General features: G+C 44.2%; 1 protein-coding gene across 1 annotated transcript in view; it reads right to left on the reverse strand.

The window, feature by feature from the left end:
* Positions 1-1,263: 1,263 nt before the first annotated feature.
* LOC138611191 (3',5'-cyclic-AMP phosphodiesterase 4B-like) overlaps positions 1,264-26,571 on the reverse strand; it is a 49,419-nt gene continuing 24,111 nt past the window's right edge. The window contains exons 7-16 of the mRNA XM_069684165.1: positions 14,941-15,053; positions 6,335-6,428; positions 4,453-4,676; positions 4,270-4,368; positions 3,730-3,894; positions 3,314-3,413; positions 2,991-3,145; positions 2,773-2,895; positions 2,508-2,690; positions 1,264-2,415 (exon numbers count right to left, since the gene is read on the reverse strand). Of these exons, the coding sequence (XP_069540266.1) occupies positions 2,065-2,415; positions 2,508-2,690; positions 2,773-2,895; positions 2,991-3,145; positions 3,314-3,413; positions 3,730-3,894; positions 4,270-4,368; positions 4,453-4,676; positions 6,335-6,428; positions 14,941-15,053 (1,607 nt within the window). The 3' untranslated portion in view covers positions 1,264-2,064. The remainder of the gene's footprint in view (positions 2,416-2,507; positions 2,691-2,772; positions 2,896-2,990; positions 3,146-3,313; positions 3,414-3,729; positions 3,895-4,269; positions 4,369-4,452; positions 4,677-6,334; positions 6,429-14,940; positions 15,054-26,571) is intronic.

The raw sequence follows: 26,571 nt of genomic DNA on the forward strand, positions 1-26,571 counted from the left end.
TTTTAGTAAAATTCATTCATCCCTCTGTTTTGAACTGCCTTCACAATAAAGATAATGTAATATATATAACTTCAATGTACTTCAATAAGTCTTACGATGAGTTTCATGTGATCCAATGAGACACAGAGCAGAGAGGTCTGTAATACATGCCCATTTTAATAATCTGATAGAAAACATTTGTTGAGCACAACATACACCGTTTTACAATATATTGTGAGGAAAACACTGAAAAAATATATTTGAAACATTGTTACATATTTCAGCAAATATTCCTTTAGCTGTACAATGACCCGTCACTGTACGCGATCTACTGCAGCACATAACCAGCCTTCATCGTCCGCCTGGAAACAAAGACACAAACAAAAGCCAGACGTCTTCTTCTGCACCTCACCGGAGGTGCTGTCGGATCATCGACCGTACAAACATTTCAGATCGTCAAAATTTAACTGCATAACTTCACGTTATGGTCGCTTGTTGAATACAATAGATCAGAACCACCAGACAAGTTCAGTCAGACTGTGACGTGTGGTAGTGCATATAAATAATAACAAATATACAGGGAATATTAACAATCAATACCAATATTATACAAGAATAAGATAATAAATAGACTGTTACAAACAGCTGAAGGGTCAGCGAGACTGTGCAACTCTGTGACCACTTACACACACACACATTCACACACACGCGCATACATATATATCATGTCGTGACACGATAATGTCTTTTACTCTGAAGGTTGCACCTCACACGTGGTACCTTTAAGGTAGTGTTGGACAGATCAGCAACCAGCTGCTGAACTGTCGGCTTATTCAAAGTGCTGGAATAAAAACTACAGGATACATGTATTTTATAGCTAACAGGTGTCTCTTTTCACACACAGTCTTACAGTCATTCAAAAGGTCAGAATGAGTCACGGTGAATTCACGAATAAGGAATGCTTTTAACCACAACAGGTGTGTGAGTGAGCTAATGAAGCCGGGAGTTACACAGAGGAAACAGACTTCACATGCTGGAAGAGCTCCACATGAAACACAGAGAGGGGATTTTTGGTGAATAATTAAGATATATTAATCATTAATACGCCTACGCTCTTAATCTAGCAACAGGAAGATGCAGGGATCGATTAGTTTTGGCTTTTTGTTGGAAGTTTGACTTCAGAGGTGGCAGTGAAATCATCAAAGTGCTTCCCTTTACAGGATCTTTGGAGTTTTTCTTTTAATCTTTAGATGTTTTTAGACTCAAAACTACAGAATCTGCTAATGGAATGAATAGTTGGAAAACAGTTGAACAAATCAAATTAAATCATTATTTTGGTTTAGCATGTCTACTTCTCTGGAAATTATTGATGCTCTCTTTTTGTCCTCCGCTACCACAAAGAGCAAATTGTGCTGGGAAGTCAACTGATTTTTAGAAATACATCCACCGGACACTTCTGGGAGAACAAGTTTATACTATTGCAGGAACATCAGGAAGACTGTGTGAGACAATTACGTCCGCTTGGTAGAAAATTTGACACATTTTCCAGCTACATGAATGTGTTCAATAAATTATAAAAACACTTACAAAAAGACACGGTTGTTAAAAAAAAAGGCACACAACTTTTTTCTTTTAGACAAGTGATAAAAAAACTACTTGGTTATAACCAGTAGTTTTTGGTTGGACGCTTTAACAGGTGTCATCCAATCCCGACACGATACAAAGAATCTGAATGAACATAAAAACGTCCTGAAGTGCAAGATTGGAAGTTTCACTAGTCCAAGTACTCGGATACACATTGTCCACTTCAGATCTTTGTCTGTGCAGAGTCAGCCGCTTCAGTCCGACAGTAGTCCCTTCTTTAAAGAGCAGACGCTACTCTCCTCCAGCTCCCTATGAGGCGGCTCAAAAACAAACTGCCACAGGGTTTCCCATCCTCGTTTGCAGGGGTGCCCCACATTCAAACAGGCCCTCTTTGCCAGGCAGCTCCAAAGAGCCAGATTGCAGGATTTCTCCACTGCAATAAAAATATTTCAGCCAAAAACAGCAAAAACCAGCTGCGCTCTAACGACGTGGTCAGTCCAGCTATGTTTCCTCCGGCGAGACGTCGTGCGCCACCATTTCTACCCCGCCCTCATCGCAGGGATGGTCTTGGAGTGTCACACCCGTCTCCATCACCCCGCTCTCCCCGTCTCCGCTCTGATCGTCCAGCGTCAGTTCAAACTGAAATTTACTCGGCACGGGTCCCTCCAGCTCCCCGTGCGGGCCGCCCTCCCCGTCGCTGCTGTAGAAGGGAGGGGAGGGGCTCTGCGGGATCATGCTCTGGTACCAGTTCCTGTTGTCCTCCAGCGTGTCCAGGATGTCCTGGGCGTCGGGGTGGACCAGGTCGGCCCAGGTCTCCCACAGAGGGTGGACGATGTAATCGATGAAGCCAACCTAGAAGAGACAAACAGGTATGTCAGTAAAAATGAAGACAATACCAATTAATTTGAACTATCTCTGGAGCTGGACGTGTGTGTGTTCTGTACCTGTGTTCTCTCCACTGAAGCTGTGTGTTTGTCGCACATGGGGCTGATCTCCATCCCCCTCTCCCTCTCTCTGTCTCCCTGGTGGAAGAACTCGTCCATGATCCTGTCCGTCCACTGTCGGTACAGATCCAGAGGCTTGGTGGGGTTGCTCAGGTCGGCACAGTGCACCATGTTACGCAAAACCTGCAGAGGACATGAATAATTAAACATCTTGCATCTTTCAGACTGTTATCACACTGTGTATGTGTACGAGGGTCCATCTTACCTGCATCCTGTCTGTATAGTTGTCTAACAGTAGAACTCCAGAGCTGGTCACCTTCTTGGTTTCCACCATCGTCTTCAGATCGGCCAGCAGGCTCATGTGTTTGGACATGTCTGTTGCCAAAACCTGGAGGAGAGAAAGACACGGAAAATGATGTAAGACTTGAAGCATTAAAGCATTTAAAACATCACTGTGAAGGCTCAAACTAGACGTTTGCTCACCATGTCTATGACCATCCTGCGCAGCGTCTGCCTCTGCTTCTTGCTGAGGTTTTGGAAGATGTCGCAGTTGTCTTCCTGCAGCAGTTTGAAGCCCACGGCCAGGTGGTGATTCTCCAGCACTGACTCATCGTTGTACATCAGCGCCAGCTCGGAGTCTGCAGGAGGAGGAGGGAAAGATGACATTAAATGGAGCTCTAGCTGTTATAACTTCTGTTAGGTAACTACCGCAACAACATTTGCAGACAGATCCCTCTAAAGCATGCAAATATTACTTCCTGTTTTGTTAATGTAGGCTAAATAAACTGTGGAGGTGGAGGACTTACTGGTATTGATGAGGAACTGGTTGGACACTCCTGGGTGGTCTACGTCATGAATGGCCGCAGCAAAAATGGCCGCCAAGATCTCCAGATCAGTGAAAACCGCCTGCATTCAAAGAGACAGAGAAAGAAAACAAACTGATGAGCTTCGCAGGAAATAAACTGGCTGAACAGGGTGAAGCATCAGGCGATTGTTTGAGGCCGATCCTTGCATGTGTCATCCTCTCCGGCATGCAGTTTCAGGGGAATGCCAGTGCTGGTGACGCTAATGCCAGTAAGCTAATTAAATCATAATAAATAGGTTGAGATAAAAGTGCGGGCTGGGTGCCAAACTTTAAGTATCAACAACTTAATATAAAAAAGCTAACTTTTAATTGAACCACTTCCTTGTTGCTAAAAGTAGTGCATGAAAAGATGCTTACATCCAGTGCGGGGGTGGACAGCAGGATATGTGTGGACTGAGCTACATCGGCTGCGTGCAGGCTGTTGTGGTAGGCCACATCGGAGTGATAGTGTCCCTCCAGGGTCAGCATGAACGTCACAAAGGTGTCCGTCGGAATCTTGAACGTCCTCATCAGGTCTCGCTCCTGCATGCGACACAAGAGGACGAAAATGAGAAAAACAACAATAATAAGAAGATGTGAGCAAACTCCGAGCGGATTACAGTCAACGTATACGTCAGTGGATAAGCGATCTGACCTTAAATCTATTCTCAAACCATAAAATGTGAATCACTTAGTGCAGAAAAGGCTGCAAATGAGGATGATTCACAGCCAGAAATCAATGTCAGCTGCTAATGCCCCTCTAGCAGATGTTCCTGTCGGGGCGCTGACAGCTGAACATACTGTACATGCTGACGTGGGCTGAGCCTCACGTCTGCTCTACGTGTGTGTCTGCTTCACGCTTTAACACTTCCTCTTACTGATGATAACGTGGAATAAGAGGAGGATGAAGGCACTGACCTGGAATATGGTGTACATGATGCATGTGAGCGGTCGGTTATGGGAGTGCTCGGCCACTCTGAAGATATTCAAGCCCCATTTGTTGATGTCCTCCAGGTCCTGTTAGAGAGCAGAAGAAAGGGCCGTGAGCGTCTCATCCAGGCACATTATTTTTTTTGTCTTCATCATCTGTGCATCCCTTACCTTCGACAGCAGCTCCTCCTGGTCCGTCTTGACCCCGAAGCGGTTGCCGGTGCCTCCGGAGATGCTGGGCGTGTGGCTGACCTTCCTCACCCCGCTGATCTGAGTCATCATCCCACCCTGCTGCTGCTGCTGCTGCTGCTGGTGATGATGATGATGGCCCTGCCTCCTCTTCCTCTCCCTCGACTTAGGTACCGGACACGGCAGCTCCAACTCATTCTGCTTGTCTGCAGGGAAAAGACACAAGATGCGGATTAAGAAAAGGAGTTTTTCAGTTTCTCCAGAGAAAACAGACGGGGCGAGGGGATGTTGGATTGCGTCTCCAGCTCTGCACTGAATGAACAAAGTTAACAGGAGGGGACAGCTGACCTCTCACACCTAGGTGACAACACGTTAAAGCTGCGCTGACTAAGTTTTAATTAGCAGGCAGTCCTTCAGTTCCTGTTTTCAACTGCACATTAATTTCTCTTGACACTAAAAAGGCTCAAAAATGTAAACTTTTATCAAAAATGATAAAATACATAATCAGACTAACATGCTATGTGTCCTGCATAAGTATTCACCCCCCTGGAACTTCTCCGTGTTTTGTGTTGCTACAACTGAAAATGAACATGGATTATATTGGGCTTTAATGTAATGGACCAACACAAAATAGTCCATACTTTTAAAGTGGGAGGGGGAGTATTACATAGTATTATAAAATTAGGAATTTGCTTTGCTGTAAAACTTGTAAGTAAGATCAAGTGTAACCAATAGCCTTCAGGTTTTTGGACGCCTCTTACTTGTTACTAAACTGTGAAAAGGCCAAATAAATCAGAAATTCCAGGTTGACACACTGTTAAATGCGGAAAGGTACAAAGGGGTGCAAACAAATTCTGAAGTCTGTATGAAATCAGAAAATGCTCCAGTGGCCCGTGCATTCTGAGAAACTGAGCCGCGCTGCAAAAACAATCCACAGAATTGTGGAAAACTGCCTCATATTCAGCCCCAACGACTTCTCAGTACGTATGCAGGTTTGTTTGGTGCATGTGGTGCTCTGTGCAGCTGACAAGACTCCCCCGGTGTGTGTTTGTGCGCCACACACACCGCAGTGAGAGGGGGAAAAAAACCCTCATCCGCCTCCTTCACAAAAGCACAGGAAGAAAGTGATCTCACTACACCTGACAGGTGTTAGCTGCACTGCAGACGACAACAAAACCACAAAGCTTCAAAGACGAGCCGAGTTCCTCTCTGCGCACCTCTTCTATCAGAGCGTCACAAATCTGCACCACTACTCTTCCCTTTCAAGTTCTTTCTCCTCCAAGAGCAGGAAGGTGGAGGTGTGTTTCCGAGCAGATGCAGGGCACCGGTCTGCGCACGGCCCTGATGAGCTGCCTGTCTGTGCGCATGATGGTGCTGAGTTTGATGGGAAGGTGGTAAACCTGAGGGGCAGACCGGCTGGCTCTGCTGGCAGTGAGTCACAAAAGGCTGCGGGGCTTTTAGAGTCAGGGAAACACTGCTGCCGTCCTCCTGATGAATTATGCAGCGTCTGTGTGGACCTGATGTCACCACACACACAAACACTCTCCCTCTCCTTCCCGCTCTTTGCCCCTTATCTTTCCAGAGGGGAGACTTCCCTGAGTACACCCCACCCCCCACCCCTGTCCTCCCCTTACATCTCCCTGCAGTCAGAGCGAGGGGACTCTCTGTGTCTTCCAGACCAGATCAGACTGGTTTGAGAGCACTGAAGCAGACCAGGTACTTAGCACATGCTTTAAGTGACCTCTCAACCTCTGCCACATACAGACTGCAATGAAGACTTACATTTTGTAGTGGCACAGAGCTTACTTCACTCTGTGTGTGTGTGTGTGTGTGTGTGATTCGTTGTGCGTGCAGCAGGGCTCACCTAGGAAGGTGTTGGAGATGTACTCAGACACTTGGTTGCCCGATCGACTCATCTCAGACAGGTGGCTCAGCTCCCGGTTCAGCATCCTCTTGAACTGGAGGCACAAAGATAAAAGACGCATGAGTTTAAATGATTTATTAAAGTAAACACTTGTTCATTACATCATTTTAATGCTGTTTCCGAGCAGAGGAATCAAGCATTTCCTGTTATTTTCCACTGAAATATGTCCCTCGAGAACATGGCCTCTGTTGTTTTTGATGCGCCATATAAGGTCCTGTTTATGTCTTCTTGGTCCTCAGAGGCTTGACGGCCTCATATTTCAACAAACAAAATACAGTGTAAAATAAACAGAGTAATGTTTGTGCTGCATTTTTGTTGGGACACAAAATGTGCAATTTTGTCTCTGAGCGGGAGCAGGACGACAGAATCAGTCCACTTTAAATCAAACACGTTTAAATCAAAAAACTGCAAAATCATTGTAGAAGATCTGAGATATTAACGAGCTGCAGTGAAAAGATTATCAGTGATTATACAGAACGTGCAAACGCACATGCACATACACACACACTGTCCCATCCATGCCCACTCCCCTCCGGGACACACCTTGATGTATCCCCAGGACACAGAGAACAGGTAGTTGGCCTCAGGCATGGTGCTGAGCTGTGCTGAGCCCCTGGCGCTCCCCAGCAGAAGCCCTGTACGCTCCTCTCTGAGTGGACCCCCAAGGCTGCGCTCAGCCCCGCAACCTGCAGCTCAAAGCGCCACCAATTCCCTGCCTTCCAACGCTCGACTGCGGTAAAAAACGCCCCAGCTGAACCGTCCAAGAAGGGGCTGCGGCAGCCCCCTGCACTACATCCCCGACAAAATGAGCCTCCTCATTGCGTCGCACTCAGTTTTCTAGGTTCACCCAGCCTCCAGCGAGACTGATGGAATCCCCCTGGATGCAATCAATATTTCCTTTTCCTTTTGTCTGCCTCACGCCGTCTCCGTCCGCCTCTCTGAACCACGATCCAAACGTTATCCGGTGACACGACGGGGGGAAATCCAGCCTTCCCGAGCCCAGATTGTGCATAACAGGGAGGAAGACTGTAAAACGGAGGGAGAAAGGAAAGGAGGGATGCAGAAAGACGGAGAGGACGAGGAGGAGGGGGTGCGCTCTCGCTGTAGAGTCCCCTGTGGCAGAGAGGCTGATAGAGTCTCTCTCTCTTTGCCTCCCTCCCCTCCCTAAACACTGAGCCATGCACAGCACTGCAGAAAATGGGAGTTTGGAGATTCCCCCCTTATCTCTCTCTCTTTCTCTCTTCCTCCTGCTCTCTGCAAACCCCCTCCCACTGTCTCTTTCAACCCCCCTCCTCCCTTCCCCATGCGCTCCCCCTGCTCAGTAATGCAGAACAGATCCATCGCATACTGCGCAATGTGAGGCTTCAAAGCACCCCAGCGTTTATCACATGGCGGAGGAGACGCAGGGCTTTAATTGACCAGATTGGGTTTACTTTTTGGAGACATAAGCTTCTGTGCACACTTCAGTCCGCAAGCGCTGCAGAACATTTAAAATCCAGCTGCTCTTAATTTCAACTTTTGTCAACAACATCTTCCAAAAAGAAAAACAGCGTGTCTCCCGTCTCGCTGCAGCAGTTTTACGCATTAACAAACACAATTGGAGACGATGGGGGACAAAAAGATGAGAGTTTTCAGTCTGCCGCCCACCAGTGTACCACCAATTGCACGACAACCTGAACGCCATGGCAACAGAGTCACGTGGTCCCCCCTCTCTCTCTCCATCGTTCTCACGGTGGTCCCCGCTCTGAGCACATTGCATCACATCGCATACATACACACATTCGATTCAAAGTGTGTGCTCTGGATTGACACAGCTGGGCTGTAAAAAGTCGACCACAGACTGTTTCAGGCTGCAGTGAAGCTCTAATTCAAACCACATCCTAATCTGTATAATGAGTTCAATGGAATAATGGTGCAATCAAATGTGATCCTAATTTCCTGTTTTTATAAAGCAGTCAAACAATGAGAGAGAAAAGAATCAGCCTTTCTTTCCTCCTCATGCAGAAGCGGACCCTCTCTGGTCTCAACAGCTGTCTAATAGCTGTCAAGCAGGCGGCTAACATCTACTTCACTGTGCAACTTGAAAACCACTTTCAAAGCGTTGGCTGCACACAGAAACACCGCGTGCCAGAGGCGCTCTGTAAAATAATCAAAGCGAGCTCGTAAGGACAAAAATGTGAGCTTTGAATCAGACGGCTTCATTTCATTCAAAGGGAAACTTCTAAGTGATTCTTTAGAAGCGGCAGAACAGCTCAGAGTATTGTGACCTGCTGGAGATGAATCAGACCCACAAGTCAGTCACCCCGGGTCATGTAGTTCAGCTCAGACACACGGCAGTGCGCTCACAGCGTGACGACATGTCTGTGTTCAGGAGAATAGATTACCCAACGCGTGGCGATAACTCATACATCCTTTTACGTTAGCGCTCGGTCAGAACAAACCTGCTCTTTGGTAAGAAGCGACATAAAGTCAGCTTATCGTTAGTTCTCAGGAAAACGATGCGTCATGACATTTGAATATTCAAAATAGGTGCACACTGGAGTCGCTGTGACAATGTAGATGATATTCTTGGGTGTAAGCCAAACCACTGTTTATTTTTTAACTAATCTAAATTAATAGAAAAAGTGCTGATTTATGTTTTTTTGTGTTTTTTTACTGATATGCCCAAAGTTTGTCTCACAGGCCTGAATCTTACAGCAAACATCTAAAACATGGCAGCAAAATAAAAAAAGCAATGAGTAAAAAAGTCTATTTTATATGAATAACTTTGATTTAGATGTGCATTACTTCAGGGCCAACTCTATAAATCACGCTCTGCAGCACAATGTCAGCAGCTCAGAAACTTTCTTACCTTTTTCCAACTTGTCATCATCTCAAAGTTCTTCTCCTGCTTTTCAGAACAACATAGTCCCATTGTCACGTAACAAAAACCAAAACACAACCAGAGTAAAAAAGAAATATGAATCCTGTAAAGTTTCTCGAGCAGTAGTCAGGCCTGCTTCCTCTCTCTTTACAGTCTTTTGTGAAGTGGAGTCAGGCAGGAAACGTATAGCGATAACTATGACTGGCTGGCCTCCACAGATCGATGGCTCCTCCCTCCAGCACAGGCCCGAGCATGCGTCCCCGCCCACTTCCCCTTTTCTAACTTGATAGAGAAATTCGCTGAAGTCACTTACTGGTAGACATCCAGCTTCCTAACACAGCCTGAGGCGACAAACTACTAACATACCTGAGCTCGTCACTGAAAAGTCCCAGACAACAAGTTAAACAGAAAGTAATGATGACGTGTTGAGGAGGAAAATCACTGATTACATGTTTGGATTTGGGACCAGATCTTACGGCACACTTTGACCTGGGTTAAAAAAGGGCAAAGACAGAAATGGGATTGCACAGCTTGACGTCATATTGCATTAGTTTTCTGTGCAATGTGACAAAACCCGTAGTGATCCAACACTTCTGGTGTCCGTGTGAGGCTGTTTATTGAGCAAACACACACTGGATCAGCCAGTTTCACAACTTAGAAACACTAGAAAGACATTTCCTAGAAGCTGTAGAACAAAATGAGGTAAGATGGGGGTTGTACTAAAAGTAGGTTTCATATCCACCTTCCTCAATCCAGGGTATTTTCCATGATAACATCAGATTACAGAGGTAAAGCTTTTTAATTACAATTAGGCCCCATAATCACGACTGCAGCTTCAGTCAAACCGAATGAAAACACTATAATTTAATGTCCATTACCCGTGCTGCAGCTACAAACCCACCGCTACATCTGTTTCAATAATTTTGTCATTTTTTCCCCTCTGAAGACGGCGGCGCTTCAAAGTCAAAGTGACCACACGTGAGTTAAAGTTTCCGACCCGCTCGGGGGCTCGCTCGCACGCTAACCCACAGCGCCCTACGCTCCTCTAACTGGATTCAGATGGCGGTGTTTGTCCAAGGCCGTCACCAGCTTCAGCGTGGAAGTGTGGCGAGGCTAATGATAGTGGGGGGGGGCAGGGAAGCAGCTCCCCCCCCCCCCACCCGGCCCGGCTCTGAGGTCACAGCGACCGGGCCGGCGGTCAGCAGGGTGTGTGGTCCCGGTAGACCCGGATACACCTGTAGCCTTGGACACTGAAAGTAGAGACACTTTGGGTTTGATGGAGGGTTCAATTACATCCTCTCTGGTTCAGAAGAGAAACAGGCTCTTTGTCAAACATCACGTCATGTAAACGCTGGGATGGAGAGGAAGCCTGCAGACGCTGCAATAAGTACAGGATAACGTACAGAGAGGCCTGACAGGGACTGTTCTCACTCTGAAGGGGTTCGTCTCGCTATAACAACCCGCTCACTGTGCATTATGATGCTTATTACACGGCTGATTACTAATGAAATCCACAATATGACCCAAAATTTGACCTTGGAAATAAGCTGGAAAAATAGTCCCTTTCACTCCACGGTTGGAGCTGCTTCCATGGCAGTAACAAGCCGTCTGTTATTGCTCACGTTGAATTGAACGTTTACACTGAAGGAGAAGTAAGACAAGATAAACGGGACCGCAGGAATCAGCACAGCACCTGAGGTTTTCCGCCTCGTCATTTTCAGAGTCTGTTGACATTTTCTTTTCCATCCACCGTCTTTAAACACCCCGTACTGTGTTCTGTGTTTACTTCACGTGCCGTCTTCAGTTTTGCAGATCTCGCTGCCGTAGCTTCAGTTTTCTCTGTCTTTTAACCTCTTTTGCATTTTCGCCGCTGTTTAATTGTCTTTTTTTCCAAAAGTAAAAGCACAGACTACAAATCTTCTTCGGCAGATTGATATGATTAAAGTTAGTCCTCCAGAGTCACTGATCACAGCTACTTCCCTGTTTGGCAGCAGTGCAGCTATAGAGAAATAACAGACCTTAGAATACCTTCAGTGGCCAATCAGAATCAAGCATCAAACACTGACGTGCAGTAACGGTGCATAATGAGACTGCATATGAGCACAGTTTTGCAATAAAAGATGAATGGACCAATAAGTGATTTCGTGCTATTCCTGTTTATTGCACAACAATGCAGCCCTCTGACGAATCTCAATCTGAACATCACAAACTCTTGACCTCCGCTCTTTTAAAGAACAGTATTGGTCAACAATGCTCAGTGCTGCTGCTGGGTCATACAGACAGGACTCTGACTCACAGCGAACAATGTGCCCGGCCTGGCTGACCGAGCGGCTGTGCTGCTATGCGCCTGCAGGGCCTTGCGCCCATTGTCCTGGCGGTCCCAGTGACGCGGTTGTCTGTAAAGAATCAACCTGGCTGCGTGGAAGGAGCAGCACTATTGTCGTCTGGTAACCAGGGAGCAGAGGAGCGGGTGCAGCGGGGGGCACGGGAAGTAAAGAGACAGGAAGCTGGTGTCACGGTCACAGTCACCCGTCACGGTCTGAACACACCCCTCCCCATCCAAAACCTCCCCCAGACCACAGAGTAGAATACAGGCGGAAACGGACAACGCCACCCTGGGTGTTTATTATCCGACGCCGCCATACTGTCTCCACTGTCTGCGGGGGTTGAGTAACACTGTGTACTATGTATAGTAATTTAGTTGAGCTGTACACAAAAGAAATATGGACGGACGATCCTTCATTTGCATCAAAGCAAAGGGAAGTCATTAGTTTCAAACAGCTGCTTTGAGGAGTCGTAAAGTAGCACAATGTGTATCTGAATCAAACAAACCAGCTAGCTGACACTTCTGATTAAAAATAACATGTTGAATGTTTCTGTTAACTGATGAGAATGGATACTTTCTTTTGAGGGGTGCTAACAGGCTTCTCTCGGGATACAGTCATCATGGTGCCAAGAAGATTTTCCAAGTGAGATTTCTTGTTGAGAATTGGATAGATCGAAACTAAATCTGGTACACACAGTCATGCCCCACTCAGGATGAAAAAGTGGTGTTCCTGTAAGTTCCCAAACATTTTCATCATCAGGTCAAAAAGAACTCTGGTCATAACAAATAAATATCTGCAAAGCTAACATTCCCATCAGGCTCAATTGTACATATCCCCTAAATATCAAATTATAGCATGCGAACACACTTAGCTAAGATGCTTAATATGTTAAACATTATGACTGCAGGAGCATTTTACCACTGTAACTGTGAGCATGCCAGCACGCTAACATTAGCATCTAGCTAAAACTACTGCTGGGTCTAAGTGCAGCCTACAGAGCTGTTAGCATGGCTGCATGCTCTTAATAAAAATACATTTGAGTTACCAGTACTTCTTTTTGTAAAGGCTCTATGTGGGGCATACATTACTGCACTAGATGTTTTTCATTGAGGATAATTTTTTTTCTTTCTTTTTTCTTTCTATTCTTTCTTCTATTTTTTATTTTATCCTTTATTCATAGGACAGCCGAAGAGAGACAGGAAATGTGGGGAGCAGAGAGTGGGGGATGACATGCACCAAATGGATCGGCAGACCGGGAGTCGAACTTGCGATCAGTGCGACGAGGACTGTAGCCTCTTTACATGGGGCGCCTGCAATACTTTACAATAAACTATTATAAATAACTAGAATATTGTCCTTTTATCCCATTAACATACAGAATACAGGGCAATGCAGTTGATGCTAGGGCTCCACAATAAATCGAATATTAATCCCCGTCACGATTTTGGCTTTTCCCGATTGATGGCGATATTTTTTATGTATATTTAAATATATTTAAAATGTTTGCGTCTGCGCCGCCAAGCAACGCAACTATCTTGTTCAACCCACCTAAAAAACAGCACAAAGTGAGGCGTGATAAAGGCCAAGGGATAACATCTCTTCTCCCCGTCCTCCAGCGTCAAGTCAGCAACACTGTACACTGCATCACCCTATCCACCCAACTTCCAAAGACGCACTGTAATTACCCATGATGCACCAATGCAAAGATGCACCAAATTCAGGTAAAGGAACTAATTTAAGTTTTAGTTTCATGCAAAATTTGTACATGCGCCTGAATGCAGCACAACACAGAGCTGAAAGTTTTGCTCTGTTTGTTTAATTGTGAAACTATGATAAAAAAAATGTTTGTTAATGAATACATAATCTTGATTAATAATGGTGATCTCAATAGTAGTCAAGATAATCGTGATGATCATTTTGGTGATAATCATGCAGCCCTAGTTTCTAGCCATCTATCTCAGCCAGTGCCAGCCAGTGCTACATCCCCTACAGTTAGCTAGCCAACATTTGTTAGCAAAATGTTGTATTATAACATGCAATATTGTGTTTGCACATTTGTTAGCAGAGCAGGAAGTTTGTACCATTACAACTTTAGCACAAATTGTCCTCTGCTGCTGTACTGTAGCTTCCCTTGTTTAAAAACAGACATGAATGAAAAGACAAATGTGACCTTGCTGCTACATAGCTAGTGAAAGAGTTATAAGAAAGGAGACTGCTTGCAATTGGCAGCCTGAGCAAATTAAAGAGCAATGATTATACGGCACAATGTACCTATTTTTACTTTTGAATAATGTTGAAAAAAAAGCGTATAGAATGAAGTTTCCTTTAGTTCAGAATGTAGTTTAAGATTAACAGAGAGTTAGATGTGACCTTTAGTGATGACGTCACCACAGAAAGTGGACCGATGTTTAACTGACAACGGGGCAAACACCAACAACACAGTACGAAAAATGACAAATGTCTCTGTGCAGATTAAAATCATACAGCATGTCCATCTGCAGCTCAGCCCTGTTGTGTAACACGCCGTGCGTTTAGTTTGAATAAGTTAAGGAAAATTCAGAGCTGAACAATGCTTTACATGTTTACTATTCAAAGATACCTGGAAGTCAGTGATCACATATGCAAACAAGGCGCTGATCATACTTTTTTTTTTACAAGAGATCCATAAAGTGATGAAGCCAGCTCATGCACCGCCACAGAACGGCTGCTACTTTGCAAGTGCGTCAATGTGGCAAAAGGCAATTAACATTTTGCATACACTGTGCAAATTGAGAACCACGCAGCAACAAGGACCAATTGTAGAGCCGTGCACAAGTCAGTCAGGTCGTCAAACAGCAATAGTATGTCCATTTACATCCTGTTAAAAAATACATGCAGTGATGAGAATAACTGCTCTATATTGAGCAGCTATTAGATTATCAGCTATTAGAGGCTCATGAGGGTGTGCTGTGTTCTTAGGAGGTCTTATGGTGATCGTCATGTCAGTGCAAAGAACAGGAAATGCACTATGTTAAGGGTACAAGTCACGCTGCAAGACAAATTTGTAAATATCAATCTTTAAGAGCACGCTAGTGTTTACATGATGCCTTCTTAAACTTTCAATTTGGAGATTAAAAAGTTCCAAGGTGCATTGACCTCGTGCACATTTAAACTGACTAGAAAATGTGGTCAAACTAAAACAATGTTGGTGGTTCTCATATTCCAAAAACGTGGAGTTATTTGCAAGATGCATTGACAATTATACCATTTTAGAGTCACATTATTGGACATATGGATGCAAAAACTTGCGTGGAACTTCACATATGCACTGTTTGTACAAATATGCATGATAATTTATAAGAAGTGAATAATCCTACCTTGTTGGAGGCCATGTCGCTGACAGAGCGGTAGGTCTGGATGGTCTCCAACTGGTCCAAACACCAGTCCAGCTCCTCCATGGTCTCCATAGCCAGCTTCTGGTAGGACTCATCTGCCAACAGACACATGGACACGTAATCAGGCCGGAGAGGATCCATGTCCATAGCGGAGCCCCCCGACACCATGCGTTGAGGTCCGAGGGTCCCGGAGTGGCTTGATCTCCCGGAGGACTGGCCCGCAGGACATCCGGGAGACGCGGAGGAAGAGGGGGAGGTGTGTACACAGAGCTCCTTCATCTCGTTACACTCTACCACCTCAGAAAAGTTCAGGGAAGTCGAAACTCTCAGACAAACTGAGGGTAGAGTTTCTGTTTGCAGACTCTCTGAAGTCTCTTTCTCTCAGTAGCCCCTCTCCCCCTCGCTCTCGTGCACTCTTCAAATCCCCTCCCACTCTGTCTGCTTCCCCCGCCCTCTGTCATGCTCCCCTCTCAGTGCCGCTCTGCTGAGCAAGTGGCGTGCAATCTAGGCGGTCTGCTGCATCCTGCTGTTGATGTGTCTATGCCCCCCCCCCCCATTTAAACAAAAATGTGTGTGCATACAGGTACAGTACACAAACCCTCTGCCTGAGGAGGGTCCTTTGGTGAAAGAGACCCATCTGGCTTTGCTTTTTTACTCTCCATTCATGATGATTTTGATGCAAGAAAAAGCATCTCTATGATATCTTTCATATCACAACTATCGGGGAAGTAGTAAAAGAGAACATATTTGACGCACTTTGTCACTGCTGCAAAGACAACAGCTTCAACCCCCTCTCCACTTCCTTTCTGAGACATGCAGACCACTTCAAGGCTGCACTCTGCTGAAATGCAACTCACACCGCACCAGCATGCCTCACAAACTGGCTCTCTCCTCTCTGAACCTCTCCGAGGGAGGAAAAAAATTATATGAAACACCAAACTCTGTGTTTGCACAAGCAACACGAGAGGCAAACTTTGACTCCCTGAATTGGGGGGGGGAGGCCAGGCCGGGGTCTCACTGTGTGCCAAAGAAACCAAAGTGCTTCCTCTTTGGCCCTGAACTCACACAAAACATGGAGCGGAGTCATGGAGGGACCGCTGAGGACAATCAGAGCTGTCGTTTGATGAAATAGCTCGTTGTTAGCAGCTATTACTCACATGTGGGTGGACGCACGCGATTTGGACGTAAAAAGTGGTTCATGAGAAATGCACCGAGACTATAAAACACGAGGGAACAAATTAAAAACATCTCTCTCTGATAGAGCCGGCAGAAGGTTGATTCAACAAATTTGTGCCTGGGGGGAGTGAACGCTGAACACATCTGGATCTCCCCACCTTCCCCTTTCTCTGGAAAAGACTGATCTCTACTTCATAGGGCTTCACACATGGAAGAAATTTACTCCATATGCTTAGCACAACAAGACAGCCAGCGTGCGTCTCCCCAATTTACGTCAATATAGTGGATCAAAGCACTTCAAAGAGCAGTGATGGCGTACAGACTCTGAACCACCGGTGTTTAACAAAGAACTTCAATGAACTCTGAGACGGTATGTACGCAGTCGAGGAAACCTTTAACCATTGAACGTACAAAAGAAACATGACGATGGCTGCTCCTCTGAATCAAGAAGGAGACTCAAGTATCAACTCTTTAAGCTAGGGGGTTTAAGAAATCAGGCCACTTGCTCCTCCGGTTACAAGAGCTCGACTGCGAGCACTAGCCTCATTCCTCAGGTCAGACACATTTTCCTTCACTTGAGCTCCAGGTTGGAGAACTTAAGAAACCCTTGGCGACAATATACCGCTGAAAGCCAAGCTTCCTGGTCCAAACTATTCACAGGAACCACCGGCGTCCAAGTCATGTAAAAGTCAGTGACACGGAGCAGAGAAGTAAAGCATCAAAGCAGCTCATGCACAAGGCGTTGAGCTGTTGAAACTGGGTATACACCAACGTGCGGCCGTCTTGAGCCATAGGAGCAGGAGACGCTGCCAAGAAGGTGCAACCACATCCTGCCCCTGGCCCCTCCAATGAGGACATAAAGAGGCACTCGGCATTTCAGGAAACATCAAAGGCTTGGCTCGTCCACACCGCCTCCATGACCGCGATTCAGGTCAGTTTGAAGCTGGCGGCTGATTTATTACACCGTCCAGAATCTGATGGTAGTAAAAAACCCTCAGATGTAGAACAAAGGATTTCTGGTTTTGGCTTCAGAAAGATCAGTGAAGCAGACATTCACATTTTAATCTGTTGTTTTTCTTAAAATGACAACAGCTGGACCCCTGGCCTCACTTCTCTAACGTGGATAAAGCTATAACCGGGTTGTAATTAAAACAAAGTTATGCACAAACACACACAGTGGAAGTAGATGAAACTCCAGAGTCCATCATGATTTTGGTTGATCATAAATACAGGGCTAAATGGGCCGACACATTTCACAATGTCACCAGTCAAAGGTGGCGTGACGCACATGCTGTCTGAAAAACCTGCTCCCAGACAGAGTGCGAGGTACTTTTCCAGCCTGTCGTCTCACTGGAAGCCTTTTTTTTCCTGCTGAGTCTTAATGCTTTGGCCATATGCTGGAGGCTGCAGAGAGGACAACAGAGCTCAGTGTGCAGACAGACCCCATCTGCCTCCCCTCTCTCCCCCTTTCCTCTCCAACTCTCTCCCCTATAGGGCCACAAACCGGCCTCTGTGAGAGCCATCGGCTGCACCAACGACCGGGGCTGGACTCAAACACCACCCTCCCCACCTCCATTCCCGCCTGAGACACCTTCCGCTCACATCCACCTCACACTGCCCCTCTCTGTGCTCTCTGTACCCCCCAAAAAAATCTGTTTCCCTCTCTGTCTGAGTGAAGATTATTGTGCAGAGCTGGACTTCCTCACCTGTTTACACCACCAACTGATAAGCCAGTGGTGGAAAACAAATCTAGATCCTTTAATAGATTACAATTAAAAGCCATGCATTTAAAAAGGTATCATATGAAAAACATAAACATGTTATACCTGGTCATGAAGGTGCAGGTATTTGAAGTTATGTCCAACAATGTATTTTATTTAATGTTCTTTATGTAAAGTCTCAACCAAGCGGCAACCTCCAGGCTGAGAAAAAAAGAAGCCGAAACCTGCAGTTCCTTGAGTGTCCACTTGAGGCTGGCTCCAGAAGAGAGTCAATACTCATTAGGCCCCATATCAAAATAAGTGGATTTTTTCAACAACACATTCAAGCTGGGCCCCTCCTCCTGGGCTCTTCGTCACCAGAAGCTCACTCTGTCGTGTGAGAACACGCACACCCCGCTGAGGTAACTCCGACACCATCACAGTTACCGTTGTGCTAGCATGCTAAACGCAGGTTTGCTTTGCGTCCATTATTTACACAGTCTATGATCTTAAAGATACAATCTTGAATATTACAGTTTCATGCTCTTGAGCGGCACCCAATGCCGATAAATGGCAAATGCAGGAGTCCCAATTTAACCAGACGTCTATGACTGGCTCCCTTTGTCATGGTTCTAGCTCTTGATTTTTCTTGCTTTCCTTTTCAGACTGTTTGCCTTCATCTGAGCGTCGAGTTTGTTTCTTTTTCTTTGGATTTTCACTTCTTGTTGAAGTTGTATCTGTAGTCATCCATCTTTTCTTTGTTTGTTCAGCCATAGTAGATTGCTGTTTACTCGCAACACTTGCAGAGACCGGAAAGCCGCTTAGCTCCGCCTACCCTCTCTGGCAGACCAACCACTGCTGGGTGATTGGAAACGCGTCACTAACTGGGCGTCGCTTGTGTTTTTTGACGCCGCGAACCCAGTCCATAAATCTCCGAGCTACTGCAAATGCAAAGGCTTTCATCAGTGGGCCATAGGCTCAGTCACCATTCTGTGATAGATAATGACTTTATAGACATTTATTTACATGAAAATCTTCAAGATTGCTACTGCAATAGCAAGACTTTCTATGTAAACTACTTCACGAGCTCGACGCACAGTTGAGGTTTTCATGTATTTCAGTTTTCTTGTGGAGGTTGACTTCAACACATTGACTAATGTGGCTGAAGAGAAATGTAATAAAGTATCGAAAGTAAAAGTACCCGTCAGTCTGTGTTAAATTATGTACATTTTCTGTTTTTAATATTATAATTGTTGCTTTAACTTTAAGAAGCATTTTAGCAGTTTTAGCAGGTTAAGAACATTGTCATTAAACTCATAGCATTATCTGTAGTGATGCATTCAATGTTGTGTATGTAACATTTTAACCTGGAATTTTATTCTTAAATACTTGACATGAAGAGTTTCTGTGTAAGCATCTGTGACGTACATTTGAGGTTTTCATGTAGTATTTGAATTTTCTTGTGAGGTTGACTTAACACAGTGACTAATGTCGTGTTTATTCAGACTAATTTGACTTGTCAGGGAATAATGGGGCCAGTTTAAACGGAGGGGTCAATGAAGAAGACTTGAGTCATCCGTCAGCCGAAGTGTAAACAGCCCTGAGCAATCTGCATGTACGCAAACACACATTCCTCATCTTGACCTCAGAATATCATGAAGGAGGAAACACACTCTGACACTGATACGTGCACAAACCCAGTGTGTGTGCGTGTGCGTGTGTGTGCGTGTGTGTTTGTGTTTCACTTCGTTCCACGTGGAGCTGAGACAGACAATGATTCACCCTTAAATCACCCCGATGTACGTCAATTTACTCGCAAGATGAAAGAGGGGAAAAAAAGGGTTGACATGAGGAAACAGAGAAGGAGTAAATGTTTGCCCAATCAGAGAGCAGCACAGAAGATAAATCTATACAGGTGAACACACACCTGGTAGGAAAATAAACTTGAACTTCTTTACTAAACAAGTGACTATTTTCTCTTTAAATAAATCAAACAAACTTTTCTGTTTTTTTATCTCATTTGCATATTGTGTGCTGCTTTAAATTTAGAAAGCTTGTGTGAAACGTGAAGGTTTTTCCCTCATAAATCATTTTATGGTTTTATTTCTTAACATTAAACAACATATACAAGGTTAATAACACTTCCTAATATATTTGAACTAATACAGAGGCAGAAAAAAATATATAACGTGTCCAATTTGTTATATCAAATGTTGAGAATTTAAGCAATTCTGAGTCAGTAAGTAAATTAAACAAGACTAGGTCAAAACCTAGTATGTGGCTGACCGCATCAGGTGCGCTTTTGTGGGTGACACTGGAAGCGTTGCGTGTGCATGGCGTGTGCGTGGTGTGGTGTGTGTGTGACGGCTGCGGGACGTGTTCATTTTCATTCTAAATGCATGAAAACAGATGAGAGACCTCACACTGCTGGTGTGACACGCGCCAAAGATGTAGAGAATAGAAGGCTCGCCTATTTTTACTGCGAGCCGTGCACGCAGTTGTCGGCCTAAATACACAGTGAAAATTAATTGTGATGAGTACTATTGATCTCCGACATTTCTCCGTGTAGTAAAAGTCACAGGCATGGAGAAAGTAGGTCAACACTTCCGGTATGCTTTTTCAAAGTAAAAGCCTGATCTGGAAGTCTGACTCCCCTTGTACACAATGCTTTTATTTTGAAGTGTTTCCCTGGCCGTTGTTGTTGTGTTTTTTTTACTTTATTTGTAGCTTTCCCAGGAAGTTATTTGATTCGATAAAGTCACTCACAGGCTCCTTATTGCGCTTCCTGCTTAATCTAAATAAAGTCTCCCGCCGGCCCTAAGTATAGGGCCGGGGGTGGGATTACACGGGGCCGCCGCATCGAGGACTGTAGCCTCTGTATGTGGGCCAGCGCCCCGTCTTGAAATAACTTGAATTTCCTTTTTTTTAATTATAATTAGCTATAGACAATCTTTTTTCCCTCTGTTATACCACCAAAAACAGACGGCGTCTTATATTCCAGATTTTACAGTCGATGTTTCATCAACACAGCTTTTCAATTCAATTTAAGGCCAAACCGGAACGTGAACCAGGGACCTTCTTAATGTGAGGCGACAGCGCTGACCTCTGCACCGTGTAGCCACTTCATGTAATGTCAATTTAGTTAAATAAAGTTGAACCAAATTAAAGTATATAAGGTATATTCTTTTGACTCACATTTTTTATTTCAATTGAGTCATTTGTGTAAGTTGAAAAGCTTTGCATTACTTTAGATGACAAACACAAAATAGTAGGGATGCATGATATTGGATTTTTTGCCAATATCCGATATATTATGCGCATGTTTTTTTCCCACCTAATTGCAGAGAACATCAAGTCTCCCCTGTAGTGGAATTGATATCATGCCAAGTCTTATTGTAGTGGCCAATAACTGCCATACCACAGACAACTTGCACCCTTCTTCACGCCTTGTACAAAAGGTCACATGTCTGATCACTCACGTTTCTGAGCGCACCTGAATGCAGCATCCCCCCGAAACATGCCAGTGAGGGAGACATGCCCGGACTTGTTTACTGCACTTACTACGGAGACATCAGTGACATCAGTTTTTAACGTGTTAGCGTTCATGAATATGTACGTTTATTTTGCAGTGATGTTTATGTTACTCTCTAAATTAGTGATGAGTTAAGAGTTGTGAAAATTTGTTTAACTTCTGTTCATTGGCTCGAGTTTCTGAGTCTTTTTAGTCTTTATTTGTTTCTTCTTGATAACTTTGTGCAGGCAGTGCGCGCACACACTTGTGCCGAGTTAATGTCGTAGCATTACGTAAAGCGTTTTTAGTGCATCATCGAGCATTTAGGCAGAATTAAAGCGCTGATTTATCGGCGGAAAATATTGGCCGAAAAATGACATATCTGCTGATGCCGATATGTCATTATGAAGCCATAATCTGCAGATACCGGTAACATGCCGATAATATCGTGCATCCCTTCAAAATATTAAGTCATCACAACATTTACACTTCTGGTTAAACTGACAATGAATTATAAGTTGAATTTAAACTCCTGCACACCGTCTCAGCAGAAAATACATTTATTTGCAACATTTTGGTGTTTGACCTTGTCGAGGCAGTCTTGTTTAATTCACTTGCATTTTTAATGTATTTTTCCTCTCCTGTGCAGCTGTCCTATAACACAGATGTGCAAAGTATTCCTCTACTTTGAAGAGGTTTTGATTGTTTTATATTTATTAACTTTTTTTGCAGTTCATTATAGCCGATTCTTTTTTTATAGTGCATTTGTTTGTGAACATTTTGTTTGCTTTGTCCTGCTGCAGGACCTGATGTCACCCCTCCAGAAGCATCAGGAGTCTCATCTAATCTTAAAGATGCATCAGATGAAGATAAAAAATGTCCCACGGTCACAAACAAACGCTCTTCTGTCTTGTTCCTCTTTAGTCAGAACAATAAAAATAAGAAGAGGTGTGTTATTCTGATACTTTAACTAAATAGGTGCCTGCTGTCTGACGGCTTGTGATATAACATAACGAGTGTGGTGTGATGTTTCAGGGGAAGAACTTGTGGTGTGGAGGACATTTGCAGTAAGTCCAACCCCGAAACCACATTATCAGCTTTTGTCTTCTTTCACAAACAGCCTTCAAACCTGATTATGTCTCTTCATAGTTTACAACTGCAGCATAATCTCCTCACATATCAAAACAAAAGGCTTTGAGAGTTATACAAACAATCACACACACACACAGACACACACACGGCTCATCAGGGCCTGTTTGACAGCTCTCTCACAATGCACCATGGAGCTGTGTTGGCACGGGGCTGCCTGAGGGATGGGCCGCAGCGAGGTTTATGACTGTGCTGACGTCAATGACATAATTCAAATACTTAACCAGGCTGCACGCTTCCAGCCCTCCGGATCCTCTCCTCTGGCTGCCGGCCTGGAAAACCCGGCATGGACTCTCAATGTGGAGCCGAGTGGCGGCTGCAGAGAGGAGCGGAGCGGACTGACCGAAAAATTACTGATTTGTTAAGGCTGTCAGTTTGTGTCCGTCTTAATACCCGATTACACTGTATTTGCTTTGTCCTTAAGGCTTCCACACTCTATGGTGCGCTTAAATGCACACACACACGATTTCAACACTCCTGCACTGATTTGAAAATGATTAAGTGTTATTTTGCAAGCTTACCGGTGATTAACAGACACTATCCTCCTTCTATATTGTGTCATAATAACCTGTTTCAGATCACTCCGTGATTAATTCCCTTTAAAGGACATGTTTACAAAAAGAGACAAAGGATGAATGAGCAAGGCTTGTCTGCAGGGCCCCACACCCTGGACCGACTACGCACAAGGTCACATGTTTACTTCCAAGGCACAGAATGTGTATGTTTTCTGCTATTCATTTTACACAGCTTGAACTGCATTCTTGGAAACAGGTCGACTAACCAGCTGACACGAAGCCCGCAAAAAGAAATAAACAGAAACACTTTAAATTTACGCGTATGAAAAACATCATAATAATGATGATGATTCAACCATTTGCTGCAAAGTCTGCGTCAGAGAAGTCTCCAACAATGGACAAGACTTGAAAGGGCATTGCAATGGACAGACATGAATACATCCTTCAGTTTAATTTTGCATTGTGCAGTAAAGATGTATTCTGAGTCAGAATGATCGGAACAGCAACCTCTCTTTGTTCCACATAAATCTGACTGAAATCAATGCAACTCTTGAAGACTTACTGAATAACAAATAATCAACTGAAGATCATAAAAAGCACATCCTATGAATCCTGAGATTTGACAACGATCTACAGTAAGAGCAGAAGACTGATATTCTAATAAATGTAATTATAAGTCTACAGTCAGAAGCCATTTAGCTTAGCTTAGCATAAAGAATACAAATAGGGGGAAAGTGCTGCATGGCTCTGTCTAAAGATAACAAATATGCCTGCATGCATCTCGAGGGAATCTTTAAAGTTTAATCCTGACAAAAAAAACAAAGATAAAAATAACAATTTGTGGTTTATTGGAGATTTTGTGCTGGACTACTTCCTGTGCGGGTGTACTATTACTTCACTGTGGAGATGTAAAGACTCCAGAGTCTTCAAGACTTCGCTCCATGTGATTTTAACACTTTTGTTTTTGTACAGATTAAACAAACAACATTAAACATGTAGATTAGTGACCTTTGAACCTCCAAGGTGCTTTTAGGTTTATTCTTTTCCTTTGTACAAAGCCAGGCTAGGCATTTCTCCCGTTTGCAGCCTCTAAGCTAAGCTAAAATAAGCTAAGCTAAGCTAAGCTAAGCTAAGATAAGATAAGCTAAGATAAGCTAAGCTAAGCTAAGCTAAGCAGCTGCTTGCTCTCATCTTAAATTCTTATTGAAACATAAAACTGAATTGATCTTCCAATTCAAGTTGTTGGAAGAAAGTAAAGATGCATTTAAGTCCTGTGTCCACTAACAGCCTTTTTTGGCAGCACCTGTTTTCTATAAAAACTAATGCAGTTCAGCGTTTCAGCACAAAAACATCCTCAGAATCAGCTGTTTGTTGTCACTATGCTCTCAGTTAAAAATTGTTTCACTTTTGGTGTAGAGCTGCTGCTAATGCCAGGACATGATTCCATTACATGTTTTTTTTGTTTTTTTTTTAAGATTTCAGTGAATAAAAGCAAATATTAAGCATACAGAGCAATTTAAAACAAACTTAAAGGTATAATCTCCAATCTCCAACTCTTGATTTTCCTGGCTGACGGTCGCTTTCCTTTTTAGACTGTTTGCTTCATCTGAGCGTCGAGTTTGTTTCTTTTCCTTTGGATTTTCACTTCTTGTTGAAGCTGTATCTGTAGTCATCCATCTTTTCTTTGTTTGTTCAGCCATAGTAGATTACTGTTTACTCGCTACACTTGCAGAGAGCGGAAAAGCAGCCGCTTAGCTCCGCCTACCCTCTCTGACAGACCAACCACTGCTGGGTGATGGAAAACACGTCACTAACTGGGCGCCGCTTGGGTTTTCCGGGAAAATCGCCACAGACACCCAATCCATAATAATACTGTATACTGCAAATGCAAAGGCTTTCATCAGTGGGCCATAGGCTCAATCACCGTTGTGTTACCTCATTTGGCGATAGACAGTGACTTAACAGACATTTATTTACATGAAAATCTTGGAGATTATATCTTTAACGGTCATTACCAAGGCAAGCGGAAATGCCCCCAGACGACTTTGTAACCTAGCAACAGTAGGCGCCGGTGAGAAGCGTTTCGAAATTGAGGTTGTGGATGCTGCCAGTGCAAAAAACTAATTTAGTGGACACAGGCCCTAATAAAAGAGATTTCTCCTTTTTTTGCGGCGCTCATGAGATACATAAAGAATGTAAACTGTATAGATGAAACTTTTTGACATTTACATGGTGCACTTTTGTTTGTATTACAATTCTAAGTCTGTAAGTGAGTGATAAAGAGATTTGATACAGAGAAATCCATCACACAATAAGGTAGTCCAATATGTAGTGCCATTAAAAATGCACACATAGAAATCAGGGAGAATGTGGACCTTACTTGCGTCAGTAACTTTGTTTAGTTTTCTCATATGGTGGGTCAAACCAAAGGTGGCCTACTTTGGTCAGCGCTGACCTAAACAATAATTCCTAAAGGCACTGTGTAAACATTAATTTGTCAAAGGGAACACAGACTCCTTGAACATAATGTTTTACATCCCCGTCATGGTAAAATGAGTAACATGGTCCCCAGAGTCCCGACCATCTGCGACATATTCAGCTGAAGCGAGTGATGAACGTTACAGATTAATCAGCAGTCCTTGACGGCCGCGGACGTCATCATGAAGAATTTCCCTCAGAAACAGCGTTTATCATGCGTAATATAGAACAAAGCCTTTAATCTGAGCGAGGCAGGGAAGAGTGAGCCCTTTGTTGGCCGTAGGGGCTCATGGGACAGCATGTGATGGGGCCGCGATGGTTTGTGAAGCGTACACTTGAACCTCACACGGGGAACACTTCAATCCCGTCACGTTACCGGAGTAAGATGGTTAACAGTGTAAACAGCCTGCAGTGACGCATGTGAGGCTGAGCTGATCTTTAATATACCCCCAGTTTTCTGCTTCTTGTGCACTTTCACCCACTGACTGCGCTCACGTTTCTGCGCCGTGTTTATTTTATCCAATCTGACCTTTTTTTTTTTCTGCTTCTCCCGTATCGCATCTGATTGAAAGGCTGAAAAACGCTGACGTCTGTCTCTGACCTTTGCTGTGTTTTTGTTCTTTCCTATCTCACTCCCTGCAACAATCTCTCACTCGCTCTTGAACCCACTCAGTGTCTGCGTCTAACCTCACCATCTTCCTACAGGAATTCACACTAATCTCTCTTAGAAGTTTTGCTCTATTTCACTGCAGCCGTCTCAAATCCTTATGTATTTAAAGCTTCATAGAGCAGATGTCTGCGCTGAGCTCGCGCAGGTACTGGATATTTTTTTCAGAAACAAGGATATTTCCTCACAGACGCAAAACAGGAAAAATCTGTTCTCCTTTTCCGGTCAAAGAGTTGACAAAAACGAGCAGCAGCCGGGCGGATATGAGGGCATCTTTCTGTACGATATTGTGAATTGTTTCACTCTCCTTCTGAACCACTCAAACAATTACCATTATGCAGCCGCAGGTGTACTTTAAGCTCCTTATTTGGTCAGGAAGCAGTAATGACGTGGGAGTCGAGTAAGAAGCCTCATTAA

This window comes from Semicossyphus pulcher, unplaced genomic scaffold (assembly GCF_022749685.1).
Source record: "Semicossyphus pulcher isolate SPU_LCO1_2020_fin unplaced genomic scaffold, fSemPul1.0.p SCAF_7, whole genome shotgun sequence".
Classification (NCBI taxonomy): Eukaryota; Metazoa; Chordata; class Actinopteri; order Labriformes; family Labridae; genus Semicossyphus; species Semicossyphus pulcher.